The 23,898-nt window shown below is 39.0% G+C and overlaps 4 protein-coding genes across 4 annotated transcripts; 1 reads left to right on the top strand and 3 right to left on the bottom strand.

The window, feature by feature from the left end:
• Positions 1 to 10,683: 10,683 nt before the first annotated feature.
• LOC116134136 (UPF0496 protein At3g49070) lies at positions 10,684 to 12,134 on the bottom strand. The gene is made up of 2 exons (XM_031419822.1): positions 12,076 to 12,134; positions 10,684 to 11,747 (listed from the first exon to the last, which is right to left on the bottom strand). The coding sequence occupies exons 1-2, from the start codon at positions 12,125 to 12,127 to the stop codon at positions 10,684 to 10,686; spliced, it is 1,116 nt and encodes a 371-aa protein (XP_031275682.1). The 5' UTR covers positions 12,128 to 12,134.
• A 508-nt stretch (positions 12,135 to 12,642) lies between these two features.
• Positions 12,643 to 15,163, bottom strand: LOC116134137 (30S ribosomal protein S9, mitochondrial-like; the record flags this gene model as incomplete). The annotated part of the gene is made up of 3 exons (XM_031419823.1): positions 12,643 to 12,941; positions 13,134 to 13,214; positions 14,638 to 15,163. Coding segments are annotated over 3 exons (699 nt in total), but the record flags the coding sequence as incomplete, so codon positions are not given.
• Positions 15,164 to 16,030: 867 nt separating this feature from the next.
• Positions 16,031 to 19,579, top strand: LOC116134176 (silicon efflux transporter LSI2-like). The gene is made up of 3 exons (XM_031419859.1): positions 16,031 to 17,221; positions 17,380 to 17,569; positions 19,180 to 19,579. Exons 1-3 carry the CDS (start codon positions 16,031 to 16,033, stop codon positions 19,440 to 19,442), a joined length of 1,644 nt encoding a protein of 547 aa, XP_031275719.1. The 3' UTR covers positions 19,443 to 19,579.
• A 1,443-nt stretch (positions 19,580 to 21,022) lies between these two features.
• On the bottom strand, positions 21,023 to 23,722 carry LOC116134139 (30S ribosomal protein S9, mitochondrial-like). Its single transcript, XM_031419824.1, has 4 exons — positions 23,708 to 23,722; positions 23,132 to 23,612; positions 21,599 to 21,679; positions 21,023 to 21,406 (listed from the first exon to the last, which is right to left on the bottom strand). The coding sequence occupies exons 1-4, from the start codon at positions 23,720 to 23,722 to the stop codon at positions 21,315 to 21,317; spliced, it is 669 nt and encodes a 222-aa protein (XP_031275684.1). The 3' UTR covers positions 21,023 to 21,314.
• Positions 23,723 to 23,898: the final 176 nt, after the last annotated feature.

Consider the following 23,898-nt stretch of genomic DNA (forward strand, 5'->3'; position numbering starts at 1 on the left):
TTGCTTCTATTTTAGGTACCCAGAAGCGAGCTTTAATTATGTCTTCGTCCAACAGCCACACGATTGTCGCATATTCGATTTACCTGTAGGTTTGGCTGTCCTCGGGGGTTATACCCCCGAGGTTTCTAAGAAAATCGTCGCACGGAGGTCAGACCTAATATGGTGGGCTTGTCCAATCATGCCTCAGTACAGTTGACTCAATCCAAGCAGTCTCTAGTTCATAGGCTGTGGAGGGAACCACAATCCTCGATTAATGTCGAGGACTTGAAACGCATAAGAGAGACTTATGCGTCGTAACTCAATTTGATGGTTTAGGGTTTTTCTTGGAAGAATCCCTCACCCGGATGGGTGGCGATCTTTGAGACCCTCATGAGATGTGGGGTATCTATTCAGCCTGATCATTATATTGACAGCATTCTGAGACGGTTCGACATTGTTTCTCTCCAACTATCTGCGACGTCATAATCATAGGTTTGTATATAACATACATGATCGCCGATATGGGCGAGCCATCCGTCAAGGAGCTCGTCTATTTGTATAGGCTAAAGAAGGGGCAAGACCAAACGTACTACCTTTCCAAGGAGAGGAAGTTACGTTTTAACAGGCTGGTTGGCATCCCGAAGAAAGTCTTGCATTGGAACTCCCAATTTTTCTTTTATGAGGCCTGGGAGACTGGTGTTTTTGCTTCGGAAGCGAATAATACTTCAATCCCCAATGTGTGCGAAAACCGCTTTCAAACTTTATGTTTAAGCTAACAGAGTTGCTTTGCTTTGCAGTTAACATCGAGCAAAATTATGTCCCTACTGTGAGCTTGCAGAGGCTACAACATTTTAGCGACTTTCCTAACAGACAACGTAACGTTAACAAGATCATTTTGCTTCCTTACTTGAAGGCGTATGGCTTCTGTGAGGGCAACGCCAAGTTTCTTACCATTCTCAAGAAAGATAAGTTATCATTTGCTTATGCTTATTTCTTTTGCATATATAGGTTGCTCACCGTTTGCTTCTTTTTTTGGCAGAAATGTCGGCCGAGAAACCAAAGGGCCTCAAGAAGAAGGTGGTGGCTTCCATGGTTGCCAAGAAAACGTCGGTTGCTTTAGCGACGAAGCAGCCCACTAACATTGCTCGCTTGAAATAGAGCGGTGGTGAACTTGGGGAAGACCCAAGTGTGAAGAAGCTCGTGATTGCCTTGAAGGCAGTTGGCTAGAAAGGTATCTCTGAGCCCTAAAAGGGGCTGGCAAAGAAAACACCCAAGCTAACTAGGGACTCGGGGAAACAGAAGACACCTGAGCAGTACGACAACTCAAGCAAGAAGAAGTCGATCGAGCCTCAAGGGGGCTTAGGAAAGCAGAAGTGGTCAAGCAGCAGGTTAGCTCGAGCAAAAAGGTCGTTGTGCAGGCTGGTGGCCAAAAGAAGCTTATGGTCAAGGACTTAGTTAAGAAGAAGTCTGCTCCTGCGGGCGAGACTACCACTGTTAGGGGAAGTAAGTCCAGATCATCTCAGTCGGAAGGCTAGAAGATGGATAAAGCAGCCCAAGCTACAGTTGATGTGTTGATCGACCAACTCCCTAATCATATCAGCTTTGGGGCCACAGCAATCAAGGATGGCTACACCCCATGAACATTCACGGGTGTTAGGGATTCATCTCCCACCGAGATGCTAGCCTGAATGTGCAGCTATATGGAAAAGGTACTAGTAGTTTCCTCTCTTTATTCTTTTATACATGCTACTAGTATTTTTTATTGACTTCCATCATTTCTTTAGGCTGCCATGCCAAGCAGGCTTCTCTATCATAAGTGTTATCCCACATTAGAAGGCACTCACAAAGGATGGCAGCTGGCAAAGACGGTGAAAGAGGATGCCTTAGCCAGAGCCCATGTCATAGAGAAGGCAAAAGAAGCAAAGCAGGCTAAGCTTGAGTTGCTCAGGGAGTAGATGGCGACCTTCGGGGTCAAGGAAAGAGAGTTCCTTGACAAGATAAAAGCAACCGAGGCTACGCGAGTAAGGTTGAAGCCGAAGCAACTAAGGTTAGGAAGAGTTTGGCACAACAACAGAATGCTAATAACAAGCTGAATTTCGAGCTTTTCTCGGCCCAAAAAGCTACCTCGAATTGGGAGGCCAAGTTCAAACAAACCTCGCTCAGCCTTGCCCAGGAAGCGAAAGGTCGACAAAAAGCTAAAGCTAAGGTCGGGCAACTCAAACTTTAAATTGAGGAGCTGAATGAGGCCATCACTACTCAGGCTTAGCAGACGTCAGTCTTCCTCGTGCAGAAGTTGTGGGAAGCTCACCCCTTGATCGACTTCTCTTTCCTTATGTAAGCTTATCAAAGAGAGGTCAATAAGATGAAGATTGAACCTCAGGGAATGACCAATGTACACTCAGATGATGGTGAGGGCCAAGAAGAGGTCGAGAAAGGTGAGGAGGAGATTGGCCTCAAGCAAGAAGTCGAGGATCTGACTCCCTTGACTACACTTCCCTCCAGAGTTGTTGATCTTTCTTCGGGCGAGGCTCCCAACCTTGAAGAGGCCGCTACCATTCCTTCCGTCAAGGAACCGTCTTTTCTAATCGACGGCGAGCTCCTTGGTCTGGCTAAAGATGATGTCCCTACTCTTCCACCTGCCTGAAAGATCATTATATCAGTAGGACATTTTGACCATAATCGACCTTACAATGAATGATTAAACAAGACATGGGTGGAACCTGAGCTACTAATTGGTAATACCTTCGAAAATGCTCGACGTTCTAAGCTTGTAGTATTACTTCACCGTTGAGGCGTTCTAGGTGGAAAGTTCTTGGTGCAAGCTTTGCAGAAATCCTGAATGGACATTCCCATTTGGACTTAAGTGGCCCTAAGTTCGAGTTTTGAGTGCCTTGGATGACCTTTCTGAGAACTAGATAGTCCACTTCAAAGTCTCTGTTTCTGACTTTGGTGTTGAAGTATCGTCTGGCTTACTGTTAATACTAGGCAAGCCTTAACTAAGACTTGGCCCAAAGTTCTTCGATTAGATACAACCTTAGATGGAAAAGATCTTCATTGGCTTCTTCATCGAAAACCTCCCTTCGAACGAACTGATCCTTACTTCGACCGGGGCCATTGCTTCGCACCTATATGAGAAAGAAAACGGGGTTTCTCCTGTCGAGCTCCTGACTGTTGTTCTATAAGACCACAAGGCTTCGGGCAATTCTTCAGCCCATCTTCCTTTTAGGGCATCAAGCTTATTTTTAATGATGTGCTTGATGACTTTGTTTACAACCTTTACTTGACCGTTGGCTTAAGGCCGATAAATAGTGGTAAAACTCTTCTTGATGCCAAGCTATTGGCAGAAGATCTGAAGTTCTCAATGTCGAACTGTTTCCCATTGTTGGTAATTATAGTGTGGGGGATTCCGAACCTATAAATAATGTTCTTGTAGATGAAATCATTTAGCTTGTTTGATGTGATGGTAGCTAAAGGCTCGACTTCTACGTACTTGGTGAAATAATAAACGACAACCACTGCAAACTTAACGCCCATTTTCCTTGAGGTTAAGGGCCGATCAGGTTGATGTCCCAGATTGCAAATGGGTAGGGGTTTGTTAGTGTAGTTAATTCTTGAGGTGGAGCTCATGGAGTATCTGCAAATTTCTGGCATCTGTCGCAACTGCGTACATAGTCCACTGCATCGTCGAAAACTGTTTGCTAGTAATAATTGCGACGAAACACTTTGTATGCTAGAAATCTACCTCCTGCATGGTTCTCGCAAATCTTCTCACAGATCTCCCTCAAGACATAATCCCCATCCTCATGGTCGATACATCGCAGTAGCGGTACACTGAACCCACGCTTATACAACTTATCATTGATGAGAATGTACCGAGCTGACTTTCCGTGGAGTGTTCTGGCTTCAGTCCTTCCTTCTAGTAGTGTACCATCCTTTAGATAGGCAATGATTGTATCAATTCAACTGTATCTCTTAATCATCGCTAAGACTGGTTCTTGTGGAGTGAAAATGCTTGGTCTTAAGAGGAGCGTAACTGGTATGGAATCAGCTTTCTCTTGGTTCATTGTAGAGGCCAAGTAGGCTAAAACATCAACTACCAAGTTCTTCTCCCATGGGATTTGAAGAACTGTGAAGGATCTAAACTGTTTGAGATCGGATTTCACCAGTTAGAGGTAGGATGCTATCCTATCTTCCTTCGCTTGATACTCCCCAGTAATCTAGTGGACTATGAGCTGGAAGTTATTGTAAATTTTTGTGGACTCTGGCCCCATTTCCTTGGCGAGACGGATCCCTACTAGCAATGCTTCGTACTCAACCTCGTTGTTCAAGGTAGTGAGCTTAAAACTTACTGTAGCTTTGATCGGGTTTCCTTTGGGACTTTCAAGTAAGAGCCCCGCTCTTACTCCTTTCTCATTTGAGGAGCTATCCATATACATCGTCCACTACCATAAGTCATTGAGCTTTGGCTTCTATTGCTCGATTTCGTCTGAATGTTTGCCCTTAACGAGCTTAGTTCCCCTTTGGGTTGATAGGAGAATTCTTATATAAAATCTGTCAAAGCTTGACCTTTGATTGTTGTTCTCAAGATGTACTTTATATCTGCTGACTCATTTCCATTGTCCATTAAATCAATCTACCCGATACCTTGGGTTTTTGCATTAGTTTCCTCAACAGAAAGTTGGTCAACATATGGATGGAGTGCGTTTGGAAGTAAAGTCACAACTTCCTAGCAGTGATGACAAGGGCATAGGAGAGCTTCTTTATTCTCAGGTATCTCGTCTCTACGTTGAGCAGTCTCTTGCTCACATAGTATATCAGTCACTACACTCCTCCCATTTCATATACCAATGTCTTGTTGATGGCGAACTTTGATACCGACAAATACAATAGCAGTGACTCACCCTAAACGGGCTTTGACAACAAATGAAGTTGTCATATATGTTTCTTTAGCTCTTAGAAGACTTTCTCTCACTCTTCTATCCACTTGAAACCTTTCTTCCCTTTCAAAGTCTTAAAAAATGGTAACCATCTGTTTGTGGCTTAGGAAACAAACCTGCTGAGTCCGGCCACATGCCCTGTCAAGTTCTATACCTGCCTTATGCTAGTCGGTCTTTTCAGATCTAATAAAGCTTGAATCTTCTCTAGATTGACTTCAACACCCCGTTGATTTACAAGGAACCTAAGAATTTTCCCGAGGTTACTCCGAAAGCACATTTTAGGGGGTTGAGCTTCATTCTGTATTTTTTGAGGATGTCAAACATTTCCCCCATATGTTGAATGGTGCTTTCAGCGACCTTTGATTTGACGAGCATGTCATCGATGTATACCTCTATAGTTTTGTTAATCTGGTTTGCGAACATCTTGTTCACCAAGCACTGGTAGATCGCTCTAGCATTCTTCAGGCCAAACGGTATAACCCTAATAATAAATCCCACAGTCAGTAATAAAAGAGGTATGCTCTTCATCGGGCTTATACATCAGGATTTGGTTATATCACAAGAATGGGTTCATGAAGCTAAGTAGTGTGTTTCCAATTGTCGCATCTACTAGTTGGTTGATCCGTGGTAGCAGAAAGTTGTCTTTGGGACATGCTTTATTCAAGCCTGTGAAGTTGACACAAGTCTACCATTTGCCATTCAACTTCTTAACCAGGACAGGGTTGGTGAGCCAATCCGGATACTTTACTTCTTTAATGAAGTTGATGTTCAGGAGTTTGTCAACTTTATCTTTGAGTGTTTTAGAACGCTCTGCATTCATAAACCTTCTTTTCTGTCTTATTAGCTAAGCCTTTGGGTCAATGTTCAGCCTGTGATACATTACCTTGAGGCTGATCCCCACCATATTTACATGCACCCATGTGAACACGTCGAGGTTTTTCTTTATAAATCCCATCAGATTATCGACTATTTCTTTTGGTTAGGCTACTGCTAATTTTCAATATGTGAGTTGGATCTTCTTCGGTAAGACATATTTCTTACAGCTCTTCTGTCGACCCTGTTGCGGGCTCTTCTTTATGGATATGAGGATTTATAGTATCCTCGAGAGGTCTAGGGTGTGGTTTAGACTTTGTAATAACCATTGTTCTCAAGAGTGGCCATTTTAATACAGCATTTATGGCCCGGTTGTAACATTCTCGAGATTCTTTCCTACATCTCCTAATCGTCGCGACTCCCCTAGGAGTCGAAAATTTCATATCTTGGCAGCGCACTTATGTGAATGCACTCAAATCATCCAAGACCGGTCTTTTGAGGATGACGTTGTATGTAGTTAGACAATCTACCACTAAGAATTTAGCCATTACTATCTAGATTTTGGGTTCTACCCCTAGAGTCATAGGAAGGTCGATCATTCCCTTGAGGACCAAACTGTCCCCGGTGAATCCATACAACAGTGAAGGACACACCCTCAAGTCCTTCTTTGTGAACCTTATCTCTCGAAAGGCTCCCAAGAAGATGATGTTCACTGCACTTTCGTTATCGACCATTACCCTCAGCACTCTGGCATTGTCGATCTTGGTTGCGATTACAATCGCATCATGTTATAGCAAGGGGATTCTTCACATTCTTCAACAATGAATCCTACCACCTTGCTCTCATGTCTAAGTTGCTTTGGCGGCTTTTGTTCGTAGCTCATTACCTAGGGGACCAAATCTATTCTGGCCTCGCGAGCATATTGCTCACGGACGCACCTTGAGCTTCCTGCTATGTCAGGCCCGCCGTAGATCATACCCACCAGGACCTCATGGTTGGCGTTGGCCGGTGCCTGCTAGACCTAGTTATTCTGCTCGCTAGTATTTTAGCGAGCCGGTGCCTCTTTGACAAATTCCTTTAGGTGGCCTCTTCGTATAAGGTTTTCGATGACATCTTTCAAAGTCCGACACTCATTAGTGTTGTGCCTGATTCCCCAATGGTATCGACAATATTTATGTCGATCTCTTTTGCCCGAAACCCTTCTCATCCTTTCTGGAGTAGACAATCTCCTTGCCTCACGAGAAACTTCGTAAATGTGAGCTATGTCTTATGTGAGGAAGGTATATTCTGCACATTGCGGGAAAGGCTGCATGTCCTTGTGGTTATTTGTTTTTTTTCTTTTTTGAGACCTATTTTGGTCCCTATCATTACGGTCTTGGCCCCTCCGCTTATCTGATGGGCGATCTTGTCGCCTGTCTAAGGATCTTTGTGGCGAGCTTTTGGCTAGGGCTGCTAACAAGCTTTCGACTCGCTGGTGCTTTATATCCATCTGATAAAACTTCGCCAAGCTCACGTGATTTTCGCTTTGGAGCTCTTTCCACAGCTCCATGTTCGGCCTGATGCTTGCAATTAGCAAAGTCCGGATTGACTCTTCGGGTGCATCCGCGACCTTTGGTTGCTTGTTATGGAAACTCGTTAAATATGAGGTCAGGTTTTTTCTCTCTCCTAATGAATATTACTCAAGTAGTTGAGCAGCATTGCAAGTTATCTCCTCACTTGGAATTGTTGCAAGTACAACGAGGAGAATTGTTGCCAATAACTGATGGAGTTTGCCTTGAGTACTTTGTACCACCTCTTGGCATCCCCTACCAATGTGACTGTGAAGTAGCGGCACTTCGCTAGGACACAAACCTGGTGCAGCTCCATCAGGTCATTGAAATTGTCAAGGTGGTCTCTAAGGTCTCCTCTCCCATCGAACTTACTCTCTAGCGCCCTAAATCCCTATAGAAGTGGGGCCTGGTGAACCTCCTATGTGAATGGGGAACTCACTATTTCTTTTGCTACATCGTTCTGGCGGGCCCTTAGATCGTCAAGCATTTTCTGCACATGATTCAAGTCTTCATTATGATTGCCCTGTCTAGCTCTGTTCAATCTTACCTCGAGCAAGTGAGTTCACAAATCTGTCACTTGTGAACCCTTCCGTTACATGCATTGATGCGTGAGGTTGAGTCATGATGGCTCGATTGATAAGTGCTATCATACTCGTTAGTGCGTTGCTTATGACGTCGGTTATAACCGGAACGTTGGTCCTTGCCAAATTGGCTCACATTACTCATCTTGCAAGCTTGCGAGGATCAGGCTTATCTTGGGCGTGGGTTAAGACTAGCATGCTGACATTGTGGATTTCATCGGGTAGGTTGAGCATCTCGTGGGCAACCATTACCTTCGCTTTCACCTATTGGTTGTTTCCCTGGCCGCCTCCCAGGGTTAGTTCGCCTGCGTGACTTACGCTCGTGAGCGGAGTGCACCCTTTGACGTCAGGGGTGTCGGTCGCCCCTTGGCGCCGATAAGCTAGACTGGTCCCCAACTGAAGTTTGACCCGTTAGGGTGGGATCAATGAAGCACAGCTGGTCAAGGTTCTGGGAAGTTGGTTGCTGATTTCTTAGCTCAGCTACGTTCTGTTGCACCGCCTATGCAACCATAGTTTTGATCATCTCCACTAGTTGGCCGTTTTTAGGGTTTGATGTTCTTGCCCCTTGGTTATTCATGGCATGCTGAGATGACAGCAATGGTGGTCGATGCCCAGCGGCTTCCTGTTGCACCTCCTAATGGGTGGTCTCCACATCGTCGTGGTTTCCAGTGGTGGTTTTTGATCTTGTACGCACCATCATGGGCCTGAAGTGGTTAGATCGTTGTGGTTTTTTGCCGAAATTTTTGAGATTTTGGCGAAGACCCTCTTTCTTGCGTCAAAATGTTGATACATAAATCTGTACCAACTAGAGTGATCTGATCGACTTTGGTGAGATCGAAACTGGTGTGTGTGATTACGGATGACTAGCAATGAATGGATAATGGATGCAGTAAAGTAAATGGCAAAAAGGATTTTAAAGTGGTTCGGCGAGTTGAACTTTTGAGCCTATATCCATTGATCTTTGTATTTACTGTGAGAGCTTACAATAGTAATTCTAGGAATATTTTTCTGCCCTTCCTTATTGTTTGAGGGGGTTTATATACAGAGTTTGTACAAAGGAAATAGCGAAAGTAAAAGGATTACAATTAAATTGAAATGCAAATCCGATATTCTAGCGATTGGGCCCAAAGATTGTGTCAATCTGATCATTTCCGAGATATCTGGGATCTGAAGTTAGCTGGGAATTGGTTGAACGATCACTCGAATTGTTTGTGACTAGCTTGTGCTGGGTCGAGCTATAGCTCGACGAGCTTATGTTGGGTCGGACAATCGATAGAGTCGAGTTGGTTCTAGATCGAACTATATCCTCTAAGCTTGGTGGAAAAATCATACACAACATATATATATATATCTTAATTATTTGTGTTGCAAAGTCAGCCTATCAACCATTTCGGCATTAAATTTTTTTTTTTTTTTATTGGAAGTGTCCAAATCAGTTTGCCCACACCTGGATTTATTTTTTGGGATCTTAAAGTTAACGATCGTGAAAACCCTCTAGTGGCTACCTCTGTTAGCAATCGAGAAGAATCAAACCTAATATTTCTTGAGTAATACACCCAAAAGTCCATATCATCCCACTCGACCACTCAAAAGTTGTTAATATCGCATTAATAGTTATCAACCTCTTGTAGTTTTCATAGTCAAATTATTATCTGATAAATTATAATTAATAAAACGGATTATGAATGTGTGATGATAAGGATGAAGGAACCAACCCACATAAGACAAGTGTATAAAATTGAGACCTTGGACTTTGAATGTTAATTGGAAATGTTAGATTTTAATAGTATGAAATATGTATATGTTATCTTAATGGAGTTAATAAAAGCTTGAATAAGAAGTTGTTAAATATGTGGTGACAATTAATATGAATGGCCTCCAACTTCCTGTTCATTATTAAAGACCGACTTGTTTAGCAGGAGTTGAATTTGAGCTGCCTCTGTGCTCAATTATTTTATAATCAATTAAATCAACCTTATGGTGTCATCAAACCTTGTGTCTGCATCATTAATTAATTAATTAATGGCCGCGAGCCCGCGAGAGCTCGGATGATGAGAGCTCAGCTGGCCTTTGGAAGTTTGTGATTTTTATTTTTCCATTTCTGATTTGATTTCTCATGTGGAAAAATACGTTCAGTTCACATTTAGAGGTGAAATTGAAATTATTGGCAAATTAGTTGAGAAATACCAACTTCAATAAATTAAAATAGAGTAATTGAGATTTTATTATTAATTACAGGTTTAAAGTACAAGATTTTCGTGGCGTGAAAACACTATGAAATGAACATGAGTGGGAAAGTGTTTAGTAGATAATAAATGAGCAGTAAAATAAAGGTCAGAAACTTTATTAGGTTTATAATTTTGGGAGGAATGACCCACTCTTTTCATAAATTTACTAAAATTTATTAGCCTTTGGTATTAGTTGGGAAATGTCCATAATTAAGACTACTTTTTTTTTTTAAATAATTGAGGTGTTGGGTCAATATCCGAAATATCCAGGTTAGTTTATATACACCTCAATTAATCCTTAAAAGGAGTTATCTTACAACAACCCACTACTGTGACCCCCTAGATAAATCATAGTAAATGTATTACCTTTGTACTCAATCGAAGAATCAAACTCGGATGTGGGATGTATCGTTTGTAGCCCCCTTAGTTCGCCCTTACCGTTGGACTACCTATGGGCGGTAATTAAGACTACTTTTGAAATGGGTGATTTGAAGCTTAATTAACATAATTAATAAATGCAGAGAAAAAAGAAATCCCAAGTAAGAATTCAAATACATAAAAGAGAATTAAATAGACTATTATTTTTATATGTTATTTAAATTCTTGGATGCGAGTTGGGTTGACTCGGATCCAGAATCTCTTTGAGTACGAGGTTTCTGGATCTATTGATGGTCATGAAACATAAGTACAAATGTTCCTCTAGATCATCAAGCTGCTGGCTAAAGCTGGCATCATTCTTCTTTAGCTGGCGCGCCACTTCGCCACTGGCCTGTAGTCGACCACCCTCTCCCCTCTCCAGCCAAAACTTCACCATTGAACGCATGTGTTCTAGCTCATCGTTTAGCCGAACCACAAGCCGGCTTATTGTATCTAGATCCCTGTTCAATATATAAGTCCCTTTGGCGGCTACATCAAGTTGAGCCGACACTCGAGCCAACCTTCTAGTTGAAGTCAGCTCAACCGAAGCTGCTATAAGGCTTGGTGCAACTATTAGTAATGCGAGAGCATGTGAAGCCACTATCACAGTTAATGAAGCTGTTAAAGCCACTAAGAAAATAGCCGAGCCATGTTTTGATGCGTTGATTAGGCGTAGCTTGGTTCGAGCCTTGTCTCGACTTGATTCAAATTGCTTGAGTAATTTCAAGCACCCGGCTTGAATGATCCGAACCCGACAGTGAGATGGAGCGGATGAGGTTAATGGGTTTGATAAGTTGGATAATTCAGTTAATCGGGTTATTATACACAATAAATTATTTGAAGGCAAAAAATGAGCATTTTCAAGGGATTGAATAACGGTCTTAAAACATTGATATTTCTCTCGGATATTATCTATATTTTTGAATAAAAGACTGCATAAAAGAGAGGCCTCAGCAGTTTGAGAGAAATAATTTGTTAAAAGGGAATGAGCCTTTTTCAAAGAAAGGATATGAGTAACAGTGGGTTGATCCGGATCCAAAAGTTGCTCCGCAAAGAGACGATACGAAGAGAGCCGAGCCGCTGTGGTGGACTCAATAGGAATACACTTGGTGGTTGAGTTTCCATTTGAGAGTGCAAGGACACGTGTCCAAAATTCATTGTATGATTCTGTTCGAAACGCGTGTGCATATTCTTCGCGTACATCCAAACCCGTTTCTTGATCGGAAGTGTCACCGCCGGATCCTAATAACAAAATTGTACAAAAAAGAGTTGTCATTTTTATGAGAGGGAGTGTATTATACTCAATTCCACATGTATTGGCTGTAGTGTCGTTGGTCTTATTCAATTTCAACAATACCTTTAAAGTTTCAAACAACCACTGCCCCTAAAATTTACTACTTTTTTTTTTTTTTTAATAAAAAAATTCCAATTAAACAACTTGAAAATTCTTCAATCTACATACATTTAATAAAGAGGGAGTCTAGATTTTATATAAATTTAAAAATTAAAATACAATCACTATTTAATATAATATAAAAAAGGAACAAGTTCAAAAATATAAGCACTGTACCTGTGGCCGAAAGAAACAATTTTGTGATCCGGGTGCAAACTTTTTTCTTCATTAAAACAAATTCTGCAAGAACAACACGACGATGAAAAGCTAAAAATTGTTAGTAAAAAAGAAAAAGAGTGAGAGAAGAAGGAAAGAGTTGAACATGGTGGGAGCGGAGCTGACCTCTCTGTGAACCTGAAAAAAATTACAAATTTCTGTTTTAGATTTTTCAACAGGTGGTGAAGGTATTAAATGGAAACAAAGAGTGCCTTTTATAATCCAAATTGACTCCTCTTGGGCTCTTTGCTTTTGTCCATAAAATTCCAAATCTTGTTGTGAAAGTGAAGGTTTGTGTAATGTCGCAAACTTAGAAGGAATCAAAATGAGATTCATATGCCAAAATTTAAACTTTTAAGACAAGCTTTGATATTGATATGATGCCATATTAACTCAGCAATCTGAAGTCTCCAGGCCCATTAAAACTAAGTCCAAGATCAGCTACCATCCCATTAAACCCTTCAAGTCGCCAAGAAATAAAAAATTCAGCATCAAAGTTTTGGACTACACACATAATTGCACAGAACGTTGAAAAAAATAGGAGAGAATTTTTGCTTCATAAAAGTACATGGCTCAACAAAATCTTCACTGTTCTTCCACCACTTCTACGTTAAAACTGTATTGCAAGCTAAAATACAAGTTGAATGATCTCAATCAGTTATTGCAATGGTGACAAAACTGAAAAGTTCCATAAGAGGGTGGGAATTGAAACAGCAAAAAGCCCAAATAAATTGATCAACGCTTGACCCATTGAAAGCTCTTTCTTGCTTTTGCCTTCCCTGGTTTTTTCCTTTCAACCACACGTGGATCTCTCGTCAAGAAACCAACTGTTAAGACACACGAGCGATTTTAGTAATAAGATTTTAACAGAGCATATAAAGATTATCAACAGGTGATTTATGATGCCTATACCCATACAGGCTGCTGTCACAGAAAAGGTGTAAACAAGGATCACTCAGAATTTATAGAATTAAAAGGCAAGATGAAAGATTAAAGATAGTATGCATAAACAAGAGTACCGGATCTGAGTGCAGGACGTAAGTCAGGTTCCCAGTTTTGCAATGCCCTGCTGATACCCAACCGAATTGCCCCAACTTGACCTGTCACCATTCACCAAAAGAAGGTAAGAAGATTAGTCAACAAGAGATTCAAACACAAACACAGACGCAACTCATACATGGGGTCGCACGGAAAGGAACATGCCACAGGCTCATTCAATTTGTACCGGATGTGGTTTTCGTTCATCACTCATTAAGACACAATGCAAAAAAATTACAACATAAAAACAAGGCATGTTGGTCCCAGCACACATGTAAGTAGAGATTCATGGCACTAAGATAGGATACAGATGCTAGATTACAGTATCTTCCCCACAACAGGTTGTTTACATGTTAAATAATCAGGGGGAACAAGCACAATGAACCAGAAAATGATAAGGATTCCATATGAATATCCTGGTATGAACAAAAAAATATAAAAACAAGAATGAAAGAATTATTAGATTAAGAATTTCATATGGGTGTCTAAGCGATCCAAACCAAGTTTGATGGTGTTTAGCTGGACTCAATGAACGTCAGGCCATGTTTAGACCTGATGCATGCTCAGCCATAGTACACTGCAATCATACACTCAGTTCAGATAAAAAAATAAAAGCTCAATCAACCGCTAGTGCTACTTTCCTTGTGCTTTAGTTATTCACAAGCTACATACTGTGGGATGGAAAAATGATTCAAGGAAATAACAATTGGTTGTATTACTGGTTAACACATCATTATAGGCAAACTGACTTCAATCAAGTACAATAAATTTATCTTTCTCAAATTTAAACAAACGGAAGTTCATAACTCAAATTAAAATCTAACTTTTGTATCAAGAGAACCCAAGAAAAACCTTTTCATATGACTAACCAATTTGTTTCATTCTTAATTCAAGCACACATAGCACAAGAGGAATTATAGAAAGCCAAGGAAAGGTTATCCCATTAACTCACAATCTTAACAATTCTCCAAAGGATGTAAAAATGAAGAAAAAGTGCCTAGCCTTATTAAACTAAGCCAAGCCAATCATGAAGCTGATGAAGCCCAACTCTTTCAGTTCACACTCTTTATAATCAAGCTTAGCCATTTGTCTAATAAATCTACAAGAAAGATAAATTCAAGAAAATATTTCAAATCACAAAAAGTGCGTTCCAACTTCATGACACTAGGAAAATCAAACTAAAAACTATCCAGAAGAAAAAATCATAAACAAACAAAGCTAAGAAAAGAAACAATGTTATAGTAATTCAAGCTAAAATGTAAAACAAGAAGAACATACCCAAAAATTAGAGCGTTTATTAGACAAAATGTTCATGTGAGAAGAACACATCGACAATGCTCAAAGATGCACCAAAAAGATTATTTAAAAAGTGAATATGATAATGAAAGGTGGATGAACAACAACATTTTAACAAGAAATTCAGAATGATATTAAACATTATATAGGTAAAATTGTATGATCAGTAGCTACAAACATTAGGCTCACCTGAGACACCACCACCTTTAACAGTACAATTAACATCCCAAAGACCCAAGGTCTTTGTCTCTGAGAAAGGCCGAAGAAGAGTAGCACGGTGATCAAGCATTGGGAAATAGACATCAAATTCTTTATCATTAACTACGAACTTTCCTTCACCAGGTTGAATCCAAACACGGGCTATACTGCATTTCCTTCTTCCTGTTCCATAAGCCCTACCCTGATCGTCTACTTGTCTCACTCTTGCTTTGGCAATTTCCTCCTGTTTCTGGCGTTCTATTTCATCTCTTGATGATTTTCTTGTATTCTTTTCAAAACGAATCTCTTCTATTTCACTAAGAGGGGGCAATCCTTCAACCCCTTCCAAGTCCTTCAGCGCAATCAAACTATCTAGCATTGCGTCTGTGATACCAGATGCTGCAATAAGATCACCAAATGCTCTACTTGGACCTGCAAGCAAGCATAGAAAAACAATACCTTCAGCTATTATCTGGATGAAGACTACATGCGAAAGTAAAATAAATTGTGCAGAAATTTACTTCAAATAAAATACAATTCCAAAACACATTAAACGCACGATTCACTATCTTCATCCTCATGACCAATATAGATGATTACCCCTAGTCCCTCCAGCTACTTTCTCCTCTCCACTATCAGAAATCTCATTCTGTTCCAACCTTTAGATTCTCCAGCTCATAACCCTATCCATCTGCCATCATGGCATCACACTTAGTCACATGTGCTTCCACATAATCAACTGTACCACAGAACATCAGTTTCCTGCACTAAATCCCAACAAGACCCACTTCTAGCTAAATTCACAGTCTAATAAAGACCCGCTGAACCACAGTTCATGGGCAGTTGACGTTACTATCATGTAAAAGTGAAAGTGCTGAACACATTGACTTGATATATTGAAGACGTAAATTCTTCATGAAATCATTAATATTAAGCCCATCTTTTGTGCACTGCAAAGAATAATTGAAGATTCTATGCAGTAAAATCAAGCTTATAACTAAAAAAAAAAAAAAAAAAAAAAAAAAAAAAAAAACAAATTTAATGCTAAACTTTATTGTTAAGCAAATTTTTACTGGGAGTTGCTTGTAGTTTGGTGCTACTTGACTGATCATTCTCTTTGATTTTAAATTGTTATTTGTTTTTAATTGAGTCCCTAAATTTTCATTTGCATTTGTTCATTTTTTGGTTACTGCTTGACTCTGTGGCAGAGTACGAAGATCAAATTTTCATAGAAAAATGATATCACACATCGGTTCATGCTTTGCATTTCTTTTTCGGCAAGAAACGGTGGTGGTACAAGCCAAGGAGTTCATATAAAGATTAATATTTGAGTCATTGGATTTTGGTGTAAGAGTAAGATTGTAAAGCTTATCTGAGATTGAAAATGGCAATGGCATCTCTAGTAAAGGTGATTCTGGGCTCAATTGCCTTCGCAATCTTTTGGGTGTTGGCGGTTTTCCCAGCTGTCCCTTTTCTACCAATAGGGAGGACTGCAGGATCCCTCTTAAGCGCCATGCTTATGGTCTTATTCCAAGTCATATCACCTGATCAAGCCTATGCTGCAATTGATCTTCCCATACTTGGTCTTCTCTTTGGGACAATGGTCGTGAGTGTGTATCTGGAAAGAGCAGATATGTTCAAATACTTGGGTAAGTTGCTCTCTTGGAAAAGCAAAGGGCCGAAGGACTTAATTTGTCGAATCTGCTTGATTTCAGCCATTTCAAGTGCTCTTTTCACCAATGATACCTCTTGTGTGGTCTTGACTGAGTTTGTATTGAAAATTGCTCGGCAACATAATCTCCCTCCACATCCATTCCTAATTGCTCTTGCATCAAGTGCTAACATTGGTTCTTCAGCAACTCCCATTGGTAACTCTCAAAACTTGGTTATAGCTGTTCAGAGCAAGATTAGTTTTGGAAAGTTTCTAATTGGAATCCTCCCTGCAATGCTTATGGGAGTTTTTGTGAATGCTGTAATTATTCTTCTCATGTACTGGAAGTTGTTATCCTCTCAGAAGGATGAAGAAGATGCAACTGCTGATGTTGTAGCAGAAGAGGATGTGACTTCTCATCGGTTTTCACCAGCCACTATGTCGCATGAGACATCCTTAAATTCTCAGGAACGGAACTCTAGAGCGGAATCTATTAATTTCCAAAGTTCTCCCAATGTGAATATCAATATAGTTCATGTTGATACTCTTAGAAATCGAGCTAGTTCTATTGAGAATGAAATCCACAGGGTACATAGTGGTGCAATCGGAACACCAGGAAATTCAAATGAATCAAAAGAGGTGTCAACGGATGGATCTTCTCAGAGAAGGGAGGAAGCTTTCTCTCCAAAGGGGGTTGCATCAACAATTAGATTGAGCAATGTTCTTTCACAGCAGATCTTAGACGGAAAGGAAAATTTGGCCACAAGGTGGAAAAAAATATTGTGGAAATCATGTGTTTACCTTGTTACTGTAGGAATGTTAATTTCTCTGCTTATGGGTCTCAACATGTCCTGGACTGCAATTACTGCTGCACTTGCTCTTGTGGTTCTCGATTTCAAAGATGCTCGACCAAGCCTGGAAAAGGTAAAATCTGCAACAAGGATGCTTCTTGCTTCAGTAATTTCTTTTTGTACTAAAGGAAATCGGTGAATTGAAAGCATATTACTTGGTAGATCATGAATGTTGATTGCTAGTTGGAACATGTATATAAATCTAAGTTAACTTTCTCTTCTTTTGACCAGGTGTCTTATTCGCTTTTAATTTTCTTCTGTGGAATGTTTATCACTGTTGATGGCTTTAACAAAACTGGAATTCCAAGCACTCTTTGGGATTTCATGGAGCCCTATGCACAGATTGATCACGTTAGTGGGACAGCAGTTCTTGCTGTTGTCATTCTTGTCCTGTCAAATGTGGCATCCAATGTACCAACTGGTATGTTGATCTTTCTTCTTCCACAAATGTGTCTCAGATTCCTTTTAAAAAATTGCTGCATTCTACTTGACAAAGTTGAGACCCATAATCATTGTTGGTTAAGATTCTTAAAAGAAATCCTGACTAGTGCAGGACTCAGGTCACAATTGACATGCAGAATACATAAATCAATTGTGGTTTCACATCTTGACATAGTCGGGGAGGGTTTACAAACGTAAAATAAGCATCTACTATGTGATGGTAATAGCAAAAGAAGTATCCTGTACACACACACACACACACACACACACACACACACAAAAATTGTGAATAGTTAATTTTTGGGCATTTATCAGAGTTGTTGAATATGCATAACAGGTGCTAACCGCTAAACTAGGCCTCTGATATTTTTAAGAGTTTCAATAGTATTCTGGGGCTCCGTTTGTTTGTGTTTGGGCTTGATCCATATGACAACTGGCCTTTGTGCATGAGAACTAGGACATGCAGGAGCATAATACTATTCTTGGATCTTACCTATCATTTTAAGCTTTTGGGTTAAGTGATTCGTAACAGATATGTCTAGAGAAAGTCTGGTGCTAATGGGAGCTAAAAGGTGTACTTTATAAAAGAAAGTGATTACTTTTTTTGTTGGTAGGAGCTAAAATTCCTCCAAGGAAGTCCTACTGGGATTTGATCTTACAACTCTCCCCCATTGAACTGTCAACAATATGGTTTCATGATTTGTGGGATACTAACAACTAGTTAAAGACATAAATTGAGCGTAGTGTTTCTTCTGTTCTTTCACCATTGTCACATTCAAAGAATTTCGCTGAAACATTGCTTAGACGGTCTTATATGCCATTTTATATGCATATATCTACAGCATTACATGATATCTGATTTGATTATATTTATCCATTTGATTTTTCTGCACTTGAATTGATGGTACTTGAGAACCAGACTGGGATTTATGTTATTGAAATATGTTCTTGTGATAAATTTGCTAAGTTACAAAGAATTGGTGATTTGGTTAAGAATTTAGTTCGGTTTAAAAAAGAAATTTTGCATACGTTGGTGTATAAGCTTGTAAAAGTTGCATTGGTTTTACCAGTTGTGACTGCGACTGTTAAAAGAGTTTTTTCTACAATGAATCTTGTGAAAAGTCGGTTATGCAATCGAATGGGAGATCAATAGATGAATGATTGCTTAATCATCTATATTGAGAAATATGTATTTGATACAATTGACAATGAGATGATTATCTAACGTTTTCAGAATAGAAAAACTCGCCAAAAGACAATTATAAAAAAAATTGTTTTATCTTTATAAAAATTGTGTTTTTTAAAGATATTTATTTGTTTTTTTGAAGATATTTATTTCTATTTTATAACTTTTGATTGAAGCTCATCTTAATAAAAAAAAAAAATGTAATTATGGTTGGTTTTAATTTCTTTTTTTGTTTGGTTTATATTTTGCCCCCTAAGAGGGGAATTCCTAAATCAGCCACTGCCTGCAAGTCCAGTTTATTCATAAGTTAGCGTGATTGTTATAAAACAAGACTGATTTTTTATTGCAAACTTTCTAATTCTTATGCTGGCTGCTTGTACTAACAATTTTCTCCATTGCCTTAGTTCTCTTGCTTGGAGGTCGAGTAGCAGCATCTGCAGCTGCAATATCTGCAGCCGATGAGAAGAAGTCGTGGCTAATTTTAGCTTGGGTCAGCACAGTAGCTGGGAACCTCTCATTACTTGGATCAGCTGCCAACTTGATAGTATGTGAGCAAGCTCGCCGTGCTCCACACCTTGCATATACCTTATCCTTCTGGAATCATCTCAAATTCGGAGTGCCCTCAACCCTGATAGTTACAGCAATTGGTTTGATGTTGTTAAGATGATTCTGATCTCCTTCAGCAGAATCTGTTCATGTAAATATTTTTTGCTTGAGACAGTCTTCCTGCTATGATTTGAAATTTGCTGTAATATTCTATTGTCAAGAACAAAATTCAATTTTTTTTCTTCCAACAAAGCTGGTTTACGGTACAGCTTTAAATTAAAATCCTAAATCATATGTTTTCCAAAACCTATCAACCATGAAAAACATTAAATCCTCAAGGATGTAGTAAAGAAAAGAAGTAAAATAAAGAACAATACAAAAACATAGGCATTTGGCATTATTACTGTATCATAAATGAATGACCCAAACAAAAGAACACTCAAAACTTTTATGGAACACAATGCATGAAGCTAAGGCCATTGCTGATCTGGTATTGAAAAAGAATAATACTACACTTACATCACTCTTTCACACAATTTTTATTACATCATGATGTAGCATATGCTACAATCACACAAATTTTTAATTATTTTGAATTTTTAATATTGTAATAGAATTTGTGTAGTTGTGGCATATGTCATATCATGATGTAATAAAAATGGTGTAAAAAAGTTGTGTAAGTGTAGCATTATTCATTGAAAAAAAAATGTTTCTTGAGTCCTACAGAATAACAGTTGCGCTTACTTCAACGTTTGAAGCAAAAACAAGGTCATTTTGCAGTGACACTGCTTTAATTAGGTACACATTATATGTGCCATCACTTTAATTAGGTACACATTATATGTGCCATTTTGAGTTTTTTCTCTCAGCTTTAAGTGTTATTTGATTGTAAAGAATCTTATGAAGTTTCTGTATTCTGGGTTGTTTGGATTATACTACTAATGTAATGGAAGAACTGACATTGTAAAAAGGCTAATCGCTCTGATATTTTTCCATGTCCAGGTTCTCTTTTTTATACTGTATCAGGATGAAGTTTTAAGCTTATTTTGTATCAAATATGGCATCTTCTTCTACCATGGTAGATATTCTAGGCTTACTTGCCATCACAATATTCTGGTTACTGGCAGTTTTTCCTGCCATTCCATTTCTACCAATTGGGAGAACTGCAGGGTCTCTTCTTGGTGCTCCACTTACGGTAATTTTTCAAATCATGTCCCCGGAACAAGCGTACGAATCACTTCATATGTCAATCCTTGCTCTTCTCTTCAGCACAATGGTTTTGAGTATATATCTTGAAAGAGCTGATGCATTTAAGCACTTGAGCAAGGTGCTAGCATGGAAGATCAACGGAGCAAAGGACCTAATTTCAAATTTCTGTTTTAGATTTTTCAGTAATAGGTGGTGAAGGTATTAAATGGAAACAAAGAGCGCCTTTTATAATCCAAATTGACTACTCTTGGGCTCTTTGCTTTTGTCCATAAAATTCCAAGTCTTCTTGTGAAAGTGAAGGTTTGTGTAATGTCGCAAACTTAGAAGGAATCAAAATGAAATTCATATGCCAAAATTTAAACTTTTAAGACAATATTTGATATTGATATGATGCCATATTAAACTCAGCAATCTGAATCATAATTGGGCTGAGTCTCCTGGCCCATTAAAACGAAGCCCAAGATCAGCTACCGGCCCATTATACCCATCAAGTCGCCCAGAAATAAAAAGTTAACAGCTATAATGACCACTGAAATTCAGCATCAAAGTTTTGGACTACACACATTATCGCACAGAACGTTGAAAAAAATAGGAGAGAATTTTTGCTTCATAAAAGTACATGGCTCAAGAAAATCTTCACTGTTCTTCCACCACTTCTACGTTAAAACCGTATTGCAAGCTAAAATACAAGTTGAATGATCTCAATAAGTTATTGCAATGGTGACAAAACTGATGTTCCATAAGAGGGTGGGCATTGAAAATGCAAAAAGCCCCAATAAATTGATCAACGCTTGACCCATTGAAAGCTCTTTCTTGCTTTTGCCTTCCCTGGTTTTTTCCTTTCAACCACACGTGGATCTCTCGTCAAGAAACCAACTGTTAAGACACACGAGCGATTTTAGTAATAAGATTTTAACAGAGCATATAAAGTTTATCCACAGGTGATTTATGATGACTATACCCATACAGGCTGTTGTCACAGAAAAGGTGTAAACAACGATCACTCAGAATTTATAGAATTAAAAGGCAAGATGAAAGATAAAAGATAGTATGCATAAACAAGAGTACCGGATCTGAGTGCAGGACGTAAGTCAGGTTCCCAGTTTTGCAATGCCCTGCTGATACCCAACCGAATTGCCCCAACTTGACCTGTCACCATTCACCAAAAGAAGGTTAGAAGATTAGTCAACAAGAGATTCAAACACAAGCACAGACGCAACTCATACATGGGGTCGCATCGAAAGGAACAGGCCACAGGCTCATTCAATTAAACTTTTAATTTGTACTGGATGTGGTTTTCGTTCGTCACTCATTAAGACACAATGCAAAAAAATTTACAACATAAAAACAAGGCATGTTGGTCCCAGCACACATGTAAGTAGAGATTCCTAGCACTAAGACAGGATACAGATGCTAGATTACAGTATCTTCCTCACAACAGGTTGTTTACATGCTAAATAATCAGGGGGAACAAGCACAATGAACCAGAAAATGATAAGGATTCCATATGAATATCCTGGTATGAACAAAAAAATATAAAACAAGAATGAAAGAATTATTAGATTAAGAATTTCATATGGGTGTCCAAGCAATCCAAACCCAGTTTGATGGTGTTTAGCTGGACTCAATGAACGTCAGGCCATGTTTAGACCTGAGGCATGCTCAACTATAATACACTGCAATCATACACTCAGTTCAGATAAAAAAATAAAAGCTCAATCAACCTCTAGTGCTACTTTCCTTGTGCTTTAGTTATTCACAAGCTACATACTGTGGGATGGAAAAATGATTCAAGGAAATAACAATTGGTTGTATTACTGGTTAACACATCATTATAGGCAAACTGACTTCAATCAAGTACAATAAATTTATCTTTCTCAAATTTAAACAAACGGAAGTTCATAACTCAAATTAAAATCTAACTTTTGTATCAAGAGAACCTAAGAAAAACCTTTTCATATGACTAACCAATTTGTTTCATTCTTAATTCAAGCACACATAGCACAAGAGGAATTATAGAAAGCCAAGGAAAGGTTATCCCATTAACTCACAATCTTAACAATTCGCCAAAGGATGTAAAAATGAAGAAAAAGTGCCTAGCCTTATTAAACTAAGCCAAGCCAATCATGAAGCTGATGAAGCCCAACTCTTTCAGTTCACACTCTTTATAATCAAGTTTAGCCATTTGTCTAATTTCAGCCCTAGCCTCATAAATCTATAAGAAAGATAAATTCAAGAAAATATTTCAAATCACAAAAAGCACGTTCCAACTTTATGACACTAAGAAAATCAAACTAAAAACTATCCAGAAGAAAAAATCATAAACAAACATAGCTAAGAAAAGAAACAATGTTATAGTAATTCAAGCTAAAATGTAAAACAAGAAGAACATGCCCAAAAATTAGTAGGTTTATAGACAAAATGTACATGTGAGAAGAACACATCGACAATGCTCAAAGATGCACCAAAAATATTATTTAAAAAGTGAATATGATAACTGAAAGGTGGATGAACAACAATATTTTAACAAGAAATTCAGAATGATATTAAACATTATGTAGGTAAAATTGTATGATCAGTAGCTACAAACATTAGGCTCACCTGAGACACCACCACCTTTAACAGTACAATTAACATCCCAAAGACCCAAGGTCTTTGTCTCTGAGAAAGGCCGAAGAAGAGTAGCACGGTGATCAAGCATTGGGAAATAGACATCAAATTCTTTATCATTAACTATGAACTTTCCTTCACCAGGTTGAATCCAAACACGGGCTATACTGCATTTTCTTCTTCCTGTTCCATAAGCCCTACCCTGATCGTCTACTTGTCTCACTCTTGCTTTGGCAATTTCCTCCTGTTTCTGGCGTTCTATTTCATCTCTTGACGATTTTCTTGTATTCTTTTCATAACGAATCTCTTCTATTTCACTAAGAGGTGGCAATCCTTCAACCCCTTCCAAGTCCTTCAGCGCAATCAAACTATCTAGCATTGCGTCCGTGATACCAGATGCTGCAATAAGATCACCAAATGCTCGACTTGGACCTGTAAGCAAGCATAGCAAAACAATACCTTCAGCTATTATCTGGATGAAGACTAGATGGGAAATTAAAATAAATTGTGCAGAAAATTACTTCAAATAAAATACAATTCCAAAAACACATTAAACAGACGATTCACTATCTTCATCCTCATGACCAATATAGATGATTACCCCTCGTCCTTCCAGCTACTTTCTTCTCTCCACTATCAGAAATCTCATTCTGTTCCAACCTTTAGATTCTCCGGCTCATAACCCTATCCATCTGCCATCATGGCATCACACTTAGTCATGTGTGCTTCCAATAATCAACTGTACCACAGAACATCAG

Source organism: Pistacia vera, unplaced genomic scaffold (genome assembly GCF_008641045.1).
Source record: "Pistacia vera cultivar Batoury unplaced genomic scaffold, PisVer_v2 Contig283, whole genome shotgun sequence".
NCBI classification, from domain to species: Eukaryota; Viridiplantae; Streptophyta; class Magnoliopsida; order Sapindales; family Anacardiaceae; genus Pistacia; species Pistacia vera.